This window comes from Mercenaria mercenaria, chromosome 4 (genome assembly GCF_021730395.1).
Source record: "Mercenaria mercenaria strain notata chromosome 4, MADL_Memer_1, whole genome shotgun sequence".
Taxonomy (NCBI): domain Eukaryota; kingdom Metazoa; phylum Mollusca; class Bivalvia; order Venerida; family Veneridae; genus Mercenaria; species Mercenaria mercenaria.
Window position 1 is genome coordinate 705613 of NC_069364.1, and position 17054 is coordinate 722666.

General features: G+C 35.0%; 2 protein-coding genes and 1 long non-coding RNA gene across 7 annotated transcripts in view; 2 read left to right on the top strand and 1 right to left on the bottom strand.

Moving 5' to 3' along the window:
- Positions 1-7871, top strand: LOC123550789 (AP-4 complex subunit beta-1-like). 2 transcript variants are annotated; one of them, XM_045339176.2, is made up of 3 exons: positions 1-159; positions 5200-5326; positions 5602-7871. In XM_045339176.2, the coding sequence occupies exons 1-3, from the start codon at positions 67-69 to the stop codon at positions 6984-6986; spliced, it is 1605 nt and encodes a 534-aa protein (XP_045195111.2). In that variant the 5' UTR covers positions 1-66; the 3' UTR covers positions 6987-7871. The 2 variants fall into 2 exon arrangements, with proteins under 2 accessions (XP_045195111.2, XP_053396052.1); XM_053540077.1 differs by lacking the exon at positions 1-159 and adding an exon at positions 3252-3686.
- The window catches only part of LOC128556136 (uncharacterized), a 62793-nt gene that overhangs the window by 10678 nt on the left and 35061 nt on the right, over positions 1-17054 (top strand). The window lies entirely within an intron of this gene.
- Positions 7613-17054, bottom strand: part of LOC123550788 (uncharacterized) — a 22972-nt gene continuing 13530 nt past the window's right edge. For all 4 annotated transcript variants that reach the window (XM_045339175.2, XM_053540076.1, XM_045339174.2 and 1 more), the window contains 8 exons: positions 16813-17031; positions 16203-16576; positions 15361-15445; positions 14194-14433; positions 13670-13856; positions 12959-13061; positions 12255-12491; positions 7613-11795 (listed from right to left, as the gene is read on the bottom strand). In XM_045339175.2, coding sequence (XP_045195110.2) covers positions 11571-11795; positions 12255-12491; positions 12959-13061; positions 13670-13856; positions 14194-14433; positions 15361-15445; positions 16203-16576; positions 16813-17031 — 1670 coding nt within the window. In that variant the 3' untranslated portion in view covers positions 7613-11570. The remainder of the gene's footprint in view (positions 11796-12254; positions 12492-12958; positions 13062-13669; positions 13857-14193; positions 14434-15360; positions 15446-16202; positions 16577-16812; positions 17032-17054) is intronic.

The following is a 17054-nucleotide window of genomic DNA, read 5'->3' on the forward strand; positions in this document are numbered from 1 at the left end:
TTACGGGCCGTATATTACTGTATTAGGGAAACGCTTCCGGGTACAAAATCCCGTACACAGCCCGAAATGGATATTTATTCTCCCGAGAACATTTTGTCTTCATTGAAAAATGCAAATAAATTAAATGATCTGTCTTACTGCAGATTTTGTTTAAAGAAGGTACAGTATGTTCGAGGGAAACGTCATTGAACTTCAGCCAGGGGCATTTATTGAACTTCAACCAGGGGCGGATCCAGGATTTTGGGGGCGGAGATGGGGGCGTGGCCTTACTCTAAAAAAATAATTTAGATAGCAAAACCATGTTCTAACACTTGTTATACATGGTAGGCTGTTATACGTCGGGTGTAATAATTTCACGAGGGCGTAAATTGTTATACTTCGGGTGTAATAATTTCACGAGGGCGTAAATTGAAAAGTTAAATTGCTGTGCAATCACACTCGAAACCAGTTATAATGTAGAGCATGCAGTAGTTCAACCTGTTGCGTTATCACCAGGCCTTGACACTAACATTTTTCAGTGGTGTCCCAGAGGGCCCACTACCTGTAGAATTTGGTGTCCCTCACCAATACAAGGGATCGCTTCAGTTTGAAAGGATGAAAATGTACTCAACCAAAACTGATTAATCTTAAATCATATTCATTAGATGCACCTGTCACGTAGTGACAAGGTGAGCTTTTGTGACTGCCCGTCATCTGTCGGCGTCCGTCCGTCCACAATTTCTTGTGAACACGATAGAGACCACATTTTGCAATTGATTTTAATCAAAACTTGCACACAACTTGTATTAGCATAATTTCTCGGTTCCTTTCAAAAACTGGCCAGATCCAGTCTTGGGTTCCAGAGTTATGGCCCCTTAAAAGGCCTAAATTTGCTATTTTGGCTGAGACCACATTTTGCAATAGATTTTAATCAAACTTGCATACAATTTGTATTGGCATAGTATCTTTGTTCCTTTCAAAAATTGGCCAGATCCCATCATGGATTCCAGAGTTATGGCCCCTTAAAGGGCCGAAATTTGCTATTTTGGCTTTTGCAGCCATATAGATTATAGAGACTTCATTAATTATGGTTTCATTTGATACAAACTTGCAAAATATCTTGAACAAAAATAGATCTTCAAGATCATCTTGGATTCCATGATGAATCCATTAGATCCAATCATAGGTTCTGGAGTTACGGCCCATGATTGACCCATGAAACAGCCAAAATTTGTTAATTTTAACCTTGTGAGCACGATAGAAGTGACATTTTACATTCGATTTCAACCACACTTACACACAACTTAAGTCACAATAAGATCTTGGTTCCTTTCGAAAACCAGCTAGATTCCTTCACAGGTTCTAGAGTTACTGCCCTGAAAGGGGCAAAATTTTCTTTTTGGCCCTTGCAGCCATATAGAGGTTTCATTTATGCTTTGATTTGATATAAACTTGCACAGAATGTTTATCTTGATGATCTCTAGGCCAATTTAGAAACTGGGTCACCAGGTCAAATCAAAGGAAAAACTTGTTAACACCCTAGAGGCCACATTTATGACCCTATCTTCATGAAACTTGATCAGAATGTTTATCTTGATGGTTCCTATGCCAAGTTCAAAACTAGGTCATAGGGGGTCAAAAACTAGGTCACCCGGTCAAATCAAAGGAAAAGCTTGTTAACAGATTTCAGTAGTTATCGTGTATAATCTTTACCATGACCTACTCACTTAGTTTTTAGCTCGACTATTCATAGCTTAAGATCTTCAGCGCTCTCGGTTTATATACTGGATTTGGACTGGAGCTCTAAAGCCGCAACTATGAAAAAAACAAAATATATAAAAGGGGCATTTAGAGTTTTGGAAGCCAGGACTAGACTATTCATAGAATAGTAGAGCTATTGGACTCGCCCGTGCTTCCGCGTCTGCGTCCATGTCCGCGTCCCGATTTGGTTAAGGTTTTGTATGTAAGCTTGTTTCTCAAAAACTACTTGTGGGAATGGATTGAAACTTCACTAACTTTTTTACTGTGATAAACTGACTTACATTGCACAGGATCCATAACTCTATTTTGCTTTTTATGCCCCCACCACTTTGGGGGGGGGCATATAGATTTGCTCTTGTCTGTCCGTCCTTCCGTCCTTCCGTCCGTCCTTCCGAAAATGTTGTGTCGTGCGTAGCTCTGAAAGTATTTGACGTAGAGTCACAAAACTGTACAGGAATGTTGGTCAGCATGTGTAGTTGTGCACCTGGGGTTTGACGTCCGGATTCATTCAGTCATGTAGAAGTTATGGCCCCTGACTTTGTAAAAATTGGTCATTTTAATGTTGTGTCGCGCCTAGCTCCAAAAGTATATGACCTAGAGTCACAAAACTTTACAGGCATGTTGGTCAGCATGTGTAGTTGTGCACCTGGGGTTTCGCGTCCGGATTCATCCAGTCATGTAGGAGTTATGGCCCCTGACTTAGTAAAAAAATGGTCATTTTAATGTTGTGTCGCGCATAGCTCCAAAAGTATTTGACCTACAGTCACCAAAGTTTACAGGAATGTTGGTCAGCATGTGCAGTTGTGCACCTGGGGTTTTGCGTCCGGATTCATCCAGTCATGTAGGAGTTATGGCCCCTGACTTAGTAAAAAATTGGTCATTTTAATGTTGTGTCGTGCGTAGCTCCAAAAGCATTTGATCTAGAGTCACCAAAGTTTACAGGAATGTTGGTCAGCATGTGCAGTTGTGCACCTGGGGTTTCGCATCCGGATTCATTCAGTATTGTAGGAGTTCAGGCCCCTGACCTGGGAAAAAATTGTCATTTTTGGCCCCTGACCTGGGAAAAAATTGTCATTTTAATGTCATGTAGTGGGGGCATCTGTGTCCCATGGACACATTTCTAGTTTACAAAATTATGCCCCTTTTTCGACTTAGAAATTTTTGGTTAAGGTTTTGTATGTAAGCTGGTATCTCAGTAACCACATGTGGAAATGGATTGAAACTTCACACACTTATTTACTGTGGTAAACTGACTTACATTGCAAAGGTTCCATAACTGTGTTTTGCTTTTTTACATAATTATGCCCCTTTTTCGACTTAGACATTTTTGGTTAAGGTTTTGTATGTAAGCTGGTATCTCAGTACTCACTAATGGGAATGGATTGAAATTTCACACACTTGTTCACTGTCATGATCTGACATGCACAGAGCAGGTCCCATAACTCTACTTTGTTTGTTTTTTTCAAAATTATGCCCCTTTTTCAACTTAGCAGTTTTTGGTTAAGTTTTTGTATGCAAACTGGTATCTCAGTATCCACTAATGGGCAAGGATTGAAACTTCACACACTTGTTCACAGTCATGATATGACATGCAGTGCAAAAGTTCAATAACTCTACTTCGCATTTTACAACATTATGCCCCTTTTTCAACTTAGCAATTTTTGGTTTTAAGGTTAAGGTTTTGTATGTAAGCTGGTATTTCAGTATCCACAAATGGGAATAGATTGAAATTTCACACACTTGTCCACTGTCATGAGCTGATAAACACTATACAGGTTCCATATCCCTGTTTTGCATTTTTACTAAATTATGCCCCTTTTTCGACTTTTGTATTCATTCAAATTGACAAGGCTGTTGAATAGTCGAGCGTTGCTGTCCTCCGACAGCTCTTGTTTGTTTTTGAAGTTTTAGCAAAGAAATTTGTTTAAGCAAGCAACTAAACTCAGGTGAGCGATATAGGTCCCTCTTGTTTCTTAAAAATTCTTGTTTAAATTCAGCAACAGTCTACTGTAAGTATATGCTCTTCCTGAATTTGAATTGGAGCAAGAAAAGAAAAGAAATAAATACAATTTAAGATTTAGCAGTTTTTACGTTGGTTTCATATATTTTTGGTTGAATATTCTGTCAGAATTAAGAAATCTTTGAATGTAACTGGGTGTTCCTTGCTAAAATTTGGTATACTCAGGATCCCGGGACACTATTAGTGTCAAGGCCAGTTCACTTTCATTTCATCTCAATTTGCAATAAAAGCTTGATTGGGGTTCTGAGCACAATCGGGCAATGTAACCAGCCTGTTTCATCCTTCAAAATTAGAGGAGTGTAGTGATTTGAGACTTCAGGAATTGTTGAGTAATCTTCATCAAACTTGGTCTTCAGTCTTCTCCTAAATTTGTTCAAAGGGAGGGGCTTGGCCGTTTTAATTGCTGCTAGAGCTGAAAATAGAAATTTATACCTTTAAATGACTTCTCATAACCAATGTATGGATCTTCATCAAACTTGGTGTATAGCATTATTATAAGTCCTCTCCAAATTTGTTCAAATAAGGGCTTTTAGGGGCTGATACATTGCAGAGGTAAAAACAGAAATACCTTTAAACAATTCTTCACACTAACCGTTTGATGGATCTTCATCAAACTTGGTCTGTAGCATCATTATTAGGTGCTCTCCCAATTTGTTCAGATGGGGCCACCAAGCCCCTTTAAAGGGCTGCTAGAGCTAAAAATAGAAATACCTTCAAATAACTTCTTCTCATGAACCGCTTGATGGATCTTCATTTAAAACTTGATCCAAAGCATCCCTCTAAGGTCTTATCTCAAATTTGTCCAAATAGGGGCATTTGATATGTTTAAGTTTTTTTGTATTAAACACAGTTTTTACCATTCATGATTCAGTGTGTCATAAATATATTCAAGGTCAAGGTCAGTTGAGCGAATTACAGACACAATGGTCCACTAGTTAACTTAGAAATTTTGGTTAAAGTTTAAAACAGTACTACCTCCAGAACAGATACTTTGTTGAAACTTTACAAGATCACAGCATCAGGTCCCATAAATCTTACGGGAATTTGGAGAATATTCAGAAAATCCATTTTACTGACAAGCCTTTGAATAGTCAAACATGCTGTTATGAGACAGCTCTTGTTATTTATCATATTAACAGGGATTCCAAGATCTGAGGAGAACCTCCAGATTTATAAAGTAGGGATTCTCTTTGGCACCACCACAATGTTGAACACTGAACATAGAGCAAACTTTTGCTCACTCCTGCGATAACCAAATGAGATCTTCTTTATTATGTGAGGAGGTTTTTTATCACAATTTACTGAATAACCATTTATGCTTTTGATGAATTTATCAGGGTAATACGTGATTTTACAAGAAAACAAAAGGGCCTAGACACATAAAAAGTATCTTCATCAATAAGCACAAGTCACTTTTAACAGTGCTTTCTCTGTTACAGATGCTGCAGTATTCCCTGACAAAATCTGTGGATTTCTCCATATTCCTGCCTGCAATTGTCAATCTCATGGCACATTCAGACCTCCTGATAAAAAAATCTGCCTGCCAACTATTGACGAGGGTTTCGGGTGAGAAATCTTGCTGTTTTAACCATATTTTTTAATGTTTGAAAGCTTTTTAAAATCATTATCTCTTGTTCATTTGGTTATATAGTTTGTATTAATCAGCAGTAATACTTTATTCTCAATCTGCAGCATTTTGAGTATATTTATTCAGACATATAATTTCCTCCAAACTCAGTCTTATTAATATTTGTACTAGCTACAGAATTCGAAGTTACGTCTTGTAAAGGTAACAATTCTCTATGTAATCACCCACTTTTAGAGTTCCTGCTGTATTTCAGGTATGAAGTCAGAGTTTATTCTGCTTGCCGTCAACACTTTACTCAAAGATACAAGGGAGAGCAATCCTGTAATTAGGGCGCTCGCTATCCGTACATTATGTGCCATCAACCATGAGGCCTTTGTTGAACACCGTATAAAATGTGTAACGGAAGGACTTAAAGATACGAGTTCCTATGTGAGAAGAACAGCCGTAATGTCATCTATTACGGTGTTCAAAGCTGGAACAGAAGGATTTCAGGAATCCGGAATTATTAACAGACTTTATGAACTGATTCGAGACTCCGACCCTATTGTCACTGTGGACAGTCTTCTGGCCCTCGAAGAAATTCTGAAAAACGAAGGGGGAATTGTTCTGAATAAAAAGATAGTTGGTTATTTACTTACAAGGGTAGAGGAACTTACTCCCTGGGGGATGGCTTCTGTTAGCAAATTGATGCAGAAATACACACCAAAATCTGAAGATGAAATCTTTGATCTAATGAATGTTTTGGATCCATTTCTTGAACACAATAGTGTGACTTTGTCTTTGAACACTTTACAATTATTTCTTGGTATCATTAAAGACCTGCCACATTTGCAAGAGGAGGTTTTACAGAGATCACTGAGTGTTTTTCTGACAATTTTTTCTTCAGGAAATCCAGAACTTATTTCAACCACCATCCAGTTTTGTAAACAGTATCCCCAAAGTTGTAAAATTCTGGCGCCAAATTATAAAAATCTTTTCTGCAAATTCAAGGACCCTGCTTATCTTAAAGTTCAGAAATTACAATTTATAACAGAAATGATCAATGTAGAAAATTTCAAAGATATATTAGAAGAAATAGTTATAAATTGTACCAATGCCTCAGCGGAAGTTTCGCTATGTGCCATACAGTCTTTAGGAAACATTGTCACAAGCTTTCCCGATTTGTCAGAGAAATTATTAAAAGCTTTCAACAAGCTTTTACAGAGTGATAAAGACCATGTTGTTTCAAATACATTACAAGTTTTAGTCAAGTTGTCGGAGAAGAATCAAGCTGCGCTGAATGAACTGGGGGATCAGTTATGTGTAATCGCGAGAAAATTGTCCGACAATGATGGAAGAAGTTCAGCCTTGTATCTGATCGCTCAGATGGACAATGGTTCCTCCGAATCACTGTTTGTGATAGAAGACTTTATTGAGCAGTTTGATGACCTTGATGCAGAGGTCAAAAGTCAGCTTCTACTGACTGGGATCAAAATGTTTTTCCGACGACCAGCAGAGTTTCAGAATATACTTGGTGAATTATTTGACCTGTGTTTAAGAGAGGTTGAACCAAGGGAGTTGAATCAACAAGCCAGATTCTACTATTCAATATTTGAAGCAAATGTAGACACTGCCAAACAGATTTTTGAAGTTCTATGAGCAATTTAAGCAAACCCACAGTCCACAGTACACCATATTAAGTTCATTAAAATGAGGGTGTGGAGTGGTATTAGGGAGTAGGTGATGAACAATATTTTACTGCAGTTCTTGTTTTGGGTCACTTTGTCCACCATTTCCATTTTATCACTTATGTTGTAAAATTTGATCTTGCTGTACACGTAGAAAGTAGAGATTTGTAGAACAATGTTGTGTATTACAATGCTGTTTAGACTAAAACATGTAGAGATGGTTATGATCATCAGACATTTTCTGACATTTGAAACATTGAATTTATGTTTGTACAATACAGTGGATCTTGTTAAAAATTTAATGAAGACTTCCATAAAATAAGATGTTTATCATTTTTTTAAAGACTTCACAATATTATTATCCTGAAAAATATGAACAAGTTGTTTTAATATGAATTATAGCAGCATCTAAAAGTAGATTATCTTGTGAAACAGATTATCTCATTGACAAATTTACAAGGACAACTTTTTGCAATGACCACCAATATAACTTGTCTAACTACAAGTCAATTGTTCACATAACATTTTACAAACATTTTTCTGAACTGGTGGTATACTCTGCTTATCGGTCTGTTATGAGAAATAAAAAACAAAGTCTTTTTGTTTGTTTTTATTGCATCTATAAATACACCGTAAACATGTTACGCTACAATGTAGAAGTGAAGAAACCTACTTCAGAGCAAAGAAAGAATTTCTACATTTATTTATATGTTCAAACTTTGTCTCTGTCAAATATTTTGTTAGATTATAAAACAAATGTTATACAAGGCGATGCGAAAACTTTGTACAACTAAAATAAATGATAATATGCCATGTTTTGAAAGGGATTTTTATTAAACTATATATTTTTCCCAGAGATGTTGGTTCATATCACAGTTTATTTATCAGCGGCTTGATGATCTGGATTATTTAAATGGTAAAATCTTTACAATATACAGCAGATATTCTCTAACAATAAAGTTTCATTGAACAATAAGCCCTCCAGTAATATTTTTCATCCTAAAATCACATTTAGAATACACAAACAAATAACAAACAACTACAAAATGTACATGTATATCAACAAATATCACAGATCTTGTTACCATGGTAACATTGTGCAAAACTTATGTAAAATAAACTGGTTTTGTTCCCTTAACATAGTGTAGTAATTTATCAACATGATTTAAAGCAAAAAAAAAACAAACCAGAAAGATTCTTTCGAGTAAAGGTCTGGCTTTTATCACAGTCTGGTATGACAATACAATCTCACTTGGGGAAAAATCACTGATTTCCTTAGTTTATTTTCTATGTTTTTGACTACTCGAAAACCTTGATAACTCGCGCATTTTGCACATAATCATGAGGAGCTGGAGCGGCTGGTGTTTTACTGTATTTGAGTCGGAGGTAATGATTTAACTAACTAACGAGTGTACAGATAAAAAAACTTCAGATCAAGTAACAGTTAAACATTTTATAAAGAAATAAGTGCAATTAATTCATAAAACAATTCAGCATGAGTTGTTGAGATTTTAATAATGTTAGCAGATTCAAGCATGTAGCAGTTCATTTAGGAAAAATAAATAAAAAACAATTCCCTTAAACATCAACTCTAACCATCTTTTTAAAACTTATCTTGTTATGATAATGTATTCAATGGTAATGTAAAGAAGTTTTTATATTTGGTTTTATAAGGTAAATATTCTCCTTGTGAATCTTGTATTGGTTTTGTACTGAGTCAGTTCCCAGTGGCATGTCCACAAAGTTAGGTAATTAATCCCGATGCTTTAGATTTATCAACAAAGGAAAACAAATTGACTTATTTTTGGCTTTTTTGTTCAAAGCAATAAGCAAAAATTAGTTTTTGGCAGTGCCTAATATACATAGGAAATGTAAATATTAAAACAACATAAAGATAATCTTGTAACAGGTGAAATATTATACAAACTGATGGGATTTAATGCAAATGGGAAAACAGAACTTTACAAATGTGGTGTATAAATGGTTCAAGGTACAAAAAGATGAAATTTTCTAAAATTGTGCTTAAACAATCCATTTAAGAAAAAACTGAACAATCTGACTTGCACTACCAAATATGCAGCTGTTCGTACGATTTTCACACATGCATATTTCATAAGAAAAAACGCACCTAATATTGAAAAAGACATGAAACTGAATACAGCTAGCACTGAAACTAAACTTCCATCCACTTTTCATCAGTTCATTTCTTGAAAGACTAAGATGAAATTATATTACATATTTTAAGTATGAAAATAAAATATGCACACTCAAAAAAATATTTGGTGTTTTCAAATACTATCAATAGAAGATCATAGTTTCACTTTTGTAACACGTGCTTCAAACCTGTAAAAATCTACTTCAATATCTAAGAACACACTATATAAACATGTCTTATTGTATCCAGAGTGCGATTAAAACAACCTTATGTGTTATTGGTATATAACAAGTCTGTAGAAAAAACATGTGCACACTGCATTGATCTATATAGCAAATTGAACCCCGCAGTTCAAACTGGTATTATCTGAATGTGCGAGAATTGCTTGTGCAGGTAAATACACACCTGTCACTTGTGCAAGTAAATACGGTCACCTATCACTTGTGCAAGTAAATACACACCTATCACTTATGCAAGTAAATACACCCCTATCACTTGTGCAGTCAAACACACCTCAGATCTGTTCAGGTATTCACATTAATGAAGTAAACGAACATCATAATACAAATACAATGATTCGGAATGTTCTATGAATGTTAATATTGTAACCCAGTTTCAATTTACGCCTTTTCTGCATTATCAATAACATTATATTACAAACGTTTCTTCATTGTTCCATAATGCCCATATTTGATGTGAAATTATTATTCATGAGGGGTCAACTTTTAATGGATTTCAATATCTATCCATGAAACAGAATTTCCATATATTTTATCTTTAAATAAGTTGCATCTGTCAGCGAAACAGAATTCCCATATATTTTTATCTTTTAAAATTTGAAATCCTTGAATTCACGACCCTATAAATTTTATGCCAACATACATGAATGATTTTGCAGCATTTGTGCATTGGAAAACAGTTTTGTAAGAAAATATCCACGCTTTAAAGCTACTGCCAAAATATTGGTCATGAAACTGGCATACATAACTGTTGCATACATGACTGGGTTGCAATATTTTGTAATATATAAAACATGATCGGCAATAATAAAAAAGCATGAACTACGACTAGACAAAATACTAGAGCAAAGCAAACACCTCCTACTCTCTATCTATATACTATAAATGCCAATATTTTTGCAAGGTTCATTTTTGATCCTGTAACATTTACATATAGTTTATCTTAACTTCACTAAAATATTGGTCTTTATAGCAGAATTGAGCATTACACACAGATTATCAAATATTAACAAGAAAAATAGTAACAAACGACAGTATTGGATTAAATAAAGTGTATTTTCAAACAATAAAACTACTTTTTGATTTTTAGAACAGGTAATTGTACAACATTGAAAACTAGATTCAAGTTAATTCAGATTTAATCTCAAAACACTACTACTATGGGAATTTTTGTGTTTTTTTTTTTCTTTTCATGAAAGTACTTTCATGGTAGATAATAAAACAAGGGTTCAACCCTTCAAAAGTCCGTTGTTTTACTTTATGTAGTGCTTGTTTCAGGGAAAAAATAATTTAGTGTCTCAATAATCTAATGGAGATATACAAAAAATCATATTGAAATAGTGCTTAAATTTTGAAGAAAAAAAGGATTAAATGATAGATAAAAAGATATCTTGCTATTTCTGGCTAAAATGGAAGCATTTCTAGAAAGCTGTAAATAAAATCTAACAGTTACACCCATTACCCTTTTAGAATATCAAGGAGTTAAAGCAAAAAAGGTCTATCTCACAATGTACTGTATAAGTGGAACAGTTGGCGACAAGATGTTTGTGAATTTTGCAAATTCAAGAAATTTGTGAAAATATCAGCCAGCCTAAATTTCCACGTTCAACAAGACGTGTCACCAAGTAAAGACAAATGAACATAGATCGTCTCTTCAGTTTTTGGCGACTTGCAAATGTTTTCACTTGTGAATCATCTGGAATTGGCAATTTGTAACTTTTTGACCTGCAAAAACTTTCACTTTTGTATTATGTCCTGAAATTTTTCACCTTTACCCCTTAAAACATGCTAATTCTGCCCTAAGCTTAGCTAACTAAAAAAATATATATTTAAAACAAACAGATCCTTTCAAAATGATTTTTTCTCTCAAATATTTGAGCTCACTTTTTATCCAGTAAAACATTTCTTAATAAATTCTCAATATGACAAGGCACAGTTATCAAGTTGAGCCTGTATTTGTTTAACGCAGCCGTAACGAAAAATGAAATGGGATTTATTTTCTCTAGCGATAAGGTATAAACATTGATATTAAATGCGATTTCTTTATCTTTGAAAAATATTTCACTATGAGAATCATCTTTAACATATTGTTCATTAAAAAATAAATAAACATGTAAGCAATATCAGTTTAACACAGATCATTCAGTCAATTTGTTAAAAGCTAGCACAATGGGACGGCCTGAAACATTGACAGATGTCTATCAGTGACTCCTATACGAACATCTTTCCGTTGCTGACCCTCCTCTTCCAGTTTTTGGAAATGTTGAATTCGGTTTATCTTTGCGTCCTGATGTTGTATGTTGCGCCGGGCATTTTCAGCTTCTTCTTGGTCGAGTCGACGAGTTACATTATCCCAGCGCTCTTGAGATCTCTGTGCCTTGATCTCCTGGAAAAATAAGGTATATTATAATACAACTACAATCTCTTCAGAAGGCTTTACAACAGTAGTTTTTTGATATGGTTATATTATCTTCAGTTTTAATATTCATGTTCAGTTAATTTTGCTACTTTTTATAATCATTTGTATTTCTGGAATGTATTCTGTAAAGAACTTTTAAACATGGAAAAATACCTGAAAAGTGTACCATATAAATGTGGCATAGTTCTAGTAATCAGCCTTGGTCCAGACCTCCCTGTCAATGCATTACAGTATGCACACTTTTTGACAGGTCTGTATTTCCAAGGGCCAATACCTAGGCCAATAAAGTCTTCCAAAGGCCTATATGGGTTATCATTGGCAACTATAAATAAAGTATACTTATATAATTATTTCTTAGGACAGAGCTATTAACTTTATTTATGTGTCAAACGATCGCACAAAGCAGTATTACACAAACAAACTTACAGCTCTACGTTTATTTGTTTCTTCTATTTGCATCTCTCGTTGTCTCTGTACTTCCTCTCGATGTTCCCGGCGACGCTGCATTGATTTTATTCTCTGTTGTTCTCTGTCTACCTCTCGTTTCTGATTGGCTTCAATCTTCTCACGTAGTTCCTTACTGATGTATTTTTTCTGTTCTCGAGAGATCTCGATCTGTCGCTGCTCTTTTATTTGACGATCCTGTTCTCTCTGTATCTGTGCCTAGTTGGGTAATATAGAATACCTTAATTCACACTGTACAGTAAATCATGAAATGCTGGTGTCTCATTTGTAAACAGTAAAATAATGAGATCCCTTTACTTCATATCATACAAAAAGTAACTTCTGTCACATAAAATGATGTTTCCTGGCCCTGTTTTTTTCTGCTGTGACTTGTCTGTTTTACCACATTAATATCAATCTGTTATTCAGGAATGGCATGACTTCTTGTATGCAAGTATCACATATTTAATCACCCTAAATTTTTTATTCTTTTAAATTTTAACAGAATCTTTTTATCGGGATTAAGTCACTTGAGCATCGTTCAATTTTTTCAATTTTATCACTTTTACAAGGCAGTTTCTAGTGAATTTCTATTCAAAATCGTCTTGAAACACATATGTCGGCATACAACACAGAAATGATTTTCTCTAATATGTTTCACTACAAAATATAAAATCTTGACTTACCATTACTCTATCCCTATGTTGGTCTTGCATAAGCTCAGACATCCTATCATTGTTTCTCTGTCTCATCTGCCACGCCTTTTCTCTTTGTTCTTCCCTCCTCCGTCTGTAACAACAGAAATGTTTCAACATTTATTTACGGAGAAATGATAGAATTTCAGTCCAGACGAACAGCAATATCAACACTGCATGCTCAAATTTCTAACAAATGCTATTTTCCTGTGACAACTGCTTCCCCTGGTAACCAATAAAATATGTCATTATATAAACTACTACAAAAAGTTACAAAAATGTACAGGAGAGATGTCTGTAACTGTGCAAAAAGCCAGGGTATTCATAATATAAAGCTATTTGTATGCTATGCCTGGTCAATCACTGGAAACATGCAACATTTTTTTTTGGTGCATAATAAACAACTAATTAAATGGTAATGATGTGCCTCCAGTGGTTACCAGCATTTCTAAACCTAAGATTTACTTACTGACTGGCAAGTCATTCAATCAGTGTTTTATTACATGGCATCAGAATTGATTTTTCACAGTTTTATTTTAAAATTTTTACTTATGAACTGGGGAAAAGATGTACTGAATACAAATTAGTCATGGCACACAAGAGTCGAGGTACGCCTCTGCCATTCAATAAGTATACAATTACGAACTCTGGTCAGTCCAACTCATGGTCTATAATACTGTATGTATGCAAACAAAAGCCTACTTAAAATCTTTCCTCAGCTGTTCCTTGGTGTCGGCAGACATTGGTCTGTGTGGAATTGGGCGTGGTATAGCCTTGTCCTGACGTGTGAGAGGGGCAGAGGGTACTCTCATCAACTTCTCCACAGAGTCAGTGTAGTCGTGTTTAGCCATAGGGTCAACAAACTTGTAAACTGGGCTAGTCCATTCATCTGAAAATACATTCTCAATCTGTCTGAATATGTTCAAAGAAATGTTCACGTTTCTTTTACACAAATTGCAATGTCATATTGCTCTTCATCATTTTATCAGAAAAATGCCAAGCATCTATATAACGACTCGAGTAACAGTTTAACTGAAGACTATGTTTATGTGGGAAAGTCTACTAGAATAATGACAAATTGGCCTCTTTAAGAATTTACTGACATAATGTTAACCAGGACAGATTACGTAGAAAAGAGGTATCTTTTCAATTTTAATACTTGGACACAACTTATCCGACAATTAAAGGCTAACTGAAAATGTTATATATTTACTTAAAGCACTTACTTATATATGGTGACTGGCGTAGATTTCTTGCCTCAAGTGGAGCTTGCAGGGCAGTTTCTCTGAACGGACCTTGTGAACTGTTTGTGATGGGCATTGCTGGATCGACTCTCCAATAGTTTTTCCATGGAGGTCGGCGACTGACGAGTTTACTCCGTGGTTTATACAGCAGACTAGAATCTGTATTGACTGCTTGTTCTCGTAAATATTTAGATGTGTCTTCAGGATCACTAAAGTACGTATCTACAAAAACAAATTGTGGGTCCTAATGTGTGCTAACCAAATTCCTTTGCCTTTCAGTAAAAAATTATCTTCTATAAAATGCATATAATTCAAATTTGACTACAAAATCATATTTTTTTCTTTAATTTTACAAAGGCTTAAAAGTCATTATCCTATTACTAGCTACTGTGTAATTATTTTATTCCATTTGCATAAAATTTCGTGGTTTGGGCAAAAATGGCCACTCTGCAGGAGCTCAGATATGTAGATTTCAAAGTTTAAAGATAAATTTGATAGCGATTTCCTTTGCTCATTCGGATTTAACTTTATAACTGACATAATCAACAGACATGAATCTCCCAAAAATATGAATGATATCACTGTATATGAACATCAGTGATTTGTGTGCTTTCAGAAACAAGAGCACCCATGCATTTAAGTTCCAAGTTTTTAATATTATGCTTCAGACAAAAAATCTTTGCTAGCTAATACTAAAGCGGGCATTTCCAAATTTGTTAATGTTCATATGACAACATAAAGATTGTGCACATAATATTCCTACACACATTCTTACACATATTCTGAGACATATTCAGACACATTTTCCTACACATATTCTGACATTTAAGAGCAGCCTTTTAAATATTGTGCCTAAACTTTTTTCACTTTTGTGGCTGACTACTTGCTATTTGTTAATCTTTATATGATGACAAAATATAAATTGTACATATATTTCAACACATATTCCTAAGCATTTTCTGACGCATATTCCAACACATATTCCTACACGTAAGAACACTCTTTCAAAAATTTTAGCAGAACTTTTTTGACTAATGAGATAGCTACAGAAGGAACATGCCTAATTTTACTTTGTAATATACCTATAGAATGGAAGGATGAAATCTATTTCATAACTTGTATAGCGTCAAACAAAAGAACTGGTTTTACCTAAATCTTCAGATCGAGACCCAGTTAAACTAGCGGAACTTATCCCACTGTCCTCTGTCATCGCTGATCTCTCCACCTCCTCAAGCTGAAACAATACAACAATCTGATATATCACCTAATTACCCATATACATGTACAGTAAACTAATGCTTGGAGCATGTCATTTCTGTTATATCTGGTCACCTTTAACCAACCATATTCACTAACATATTTGTCCATTAAACAGAAATGTGGAGATATTGTGGTAAAAAGAGGAGCAATGTAAAGCAAAAACATGAGAGAATTAATACATGCAACACCAATACTATGAATAATAATTTTTAAGTTTAATGAAATTACCATCATATTTGAGAACATTTTTGATACTACAGGCAAAAAATTGTATATACTTAACAATTTTTCTAAATGAATATGCAAGAAAAAGATACTTTTTTCATAGATTAATATTGCACTCCTACAGTCATGCAAAATTTCCCATGCATAAATGGGGCAAATTTCACACTACAAAATCTGATAACCTGCTTAGTTATAATGCACACTTGCAGTATAGTATCTGATGACAGAATAAGGGCACTTTTTAGGTGCAAGGTAGGTGGCAGATGGCACTACTTGCCAAATAGCAGCCAGCACCAAGCTGCACTCATTTTGTGACATTTTACTTAAGAGTTACCTTATTGTAACTGTTATAGCTCAATTGTTACCACTGTTACCAGTTTTTTTTAACTGAACTGATCATAGAATAATGGGTCCAATTTCCATTGAAATATATCAACATTTCACTGAGATTATGACAAAAATCAAAGTTTGGAGTTAGAGAAGTTATTGAGCATATATATGTTTACCTTGAGCTCCTCTCTGACTTTTTCATCCTGAAAGCTAACAGATTTTCTGAGTGTATTTTCTTCTTGTTTTTCTCGTTTCAACAGACGTTCTCTTTCCAGCTGTCTCTGTATCACTTCCTGTTCCAGTCGCCATTCTTCCTCCAACTCTCGCCGCCTCTGGGCCAGTCGTTCTTGTAGCTCTCTGTCTATCTCTTCCTCTGTTGCCTCCAACCTGCGCACTTCAGTTCTGATAGCAGGTTTCGTTTTTTCAACAGGCTTTTCTACTGTCTGCTTTTTAGTACCCTTTTCTGTTTCTCGCTCATCAAGAAGAAGTTTGTGCTCCATCAGCTGTGATGTAATACGCTCATCTAGCTCCTGCTGTGTTAAATCTGTACCTGATAACAAATACATATTTTTCATTTCTGTAAAACTATATACACCATTATTGTCTAGAGGAAATACTTTCTCTGCTTGTGCTATAAGTTACATTGCCAAGGTCAAAATCTGGAACATGTACAAAAGAGTCAAAATGTTTTTAGAAAGTAGGAAAGTTTATTTACTGCATTCAAACTGGCATGTAACATCAACCCTGAAACAAATTAGTAAATAGGAAGTTGTATAATTCCCATACCTGGTACAACATTTTCATTTTCTTGTTCTGTTACTTCCCTTGATGATGTCCTTGACCTTCGACCTTCAGATCCAGTCTTCATGATAAGAGGGTAAGGTGGATGGAAGGGATATCTCCAGGGTCCTCGTCTCTCAACAACCATTGGATCATAATCAAAGAACATGGGGTCAGCAAGTTCATATTCTTGAGGTGTAGCATCGGGGCCTGAGGTGGGGTAACCTAAAATTTATTCAGATTCTCTG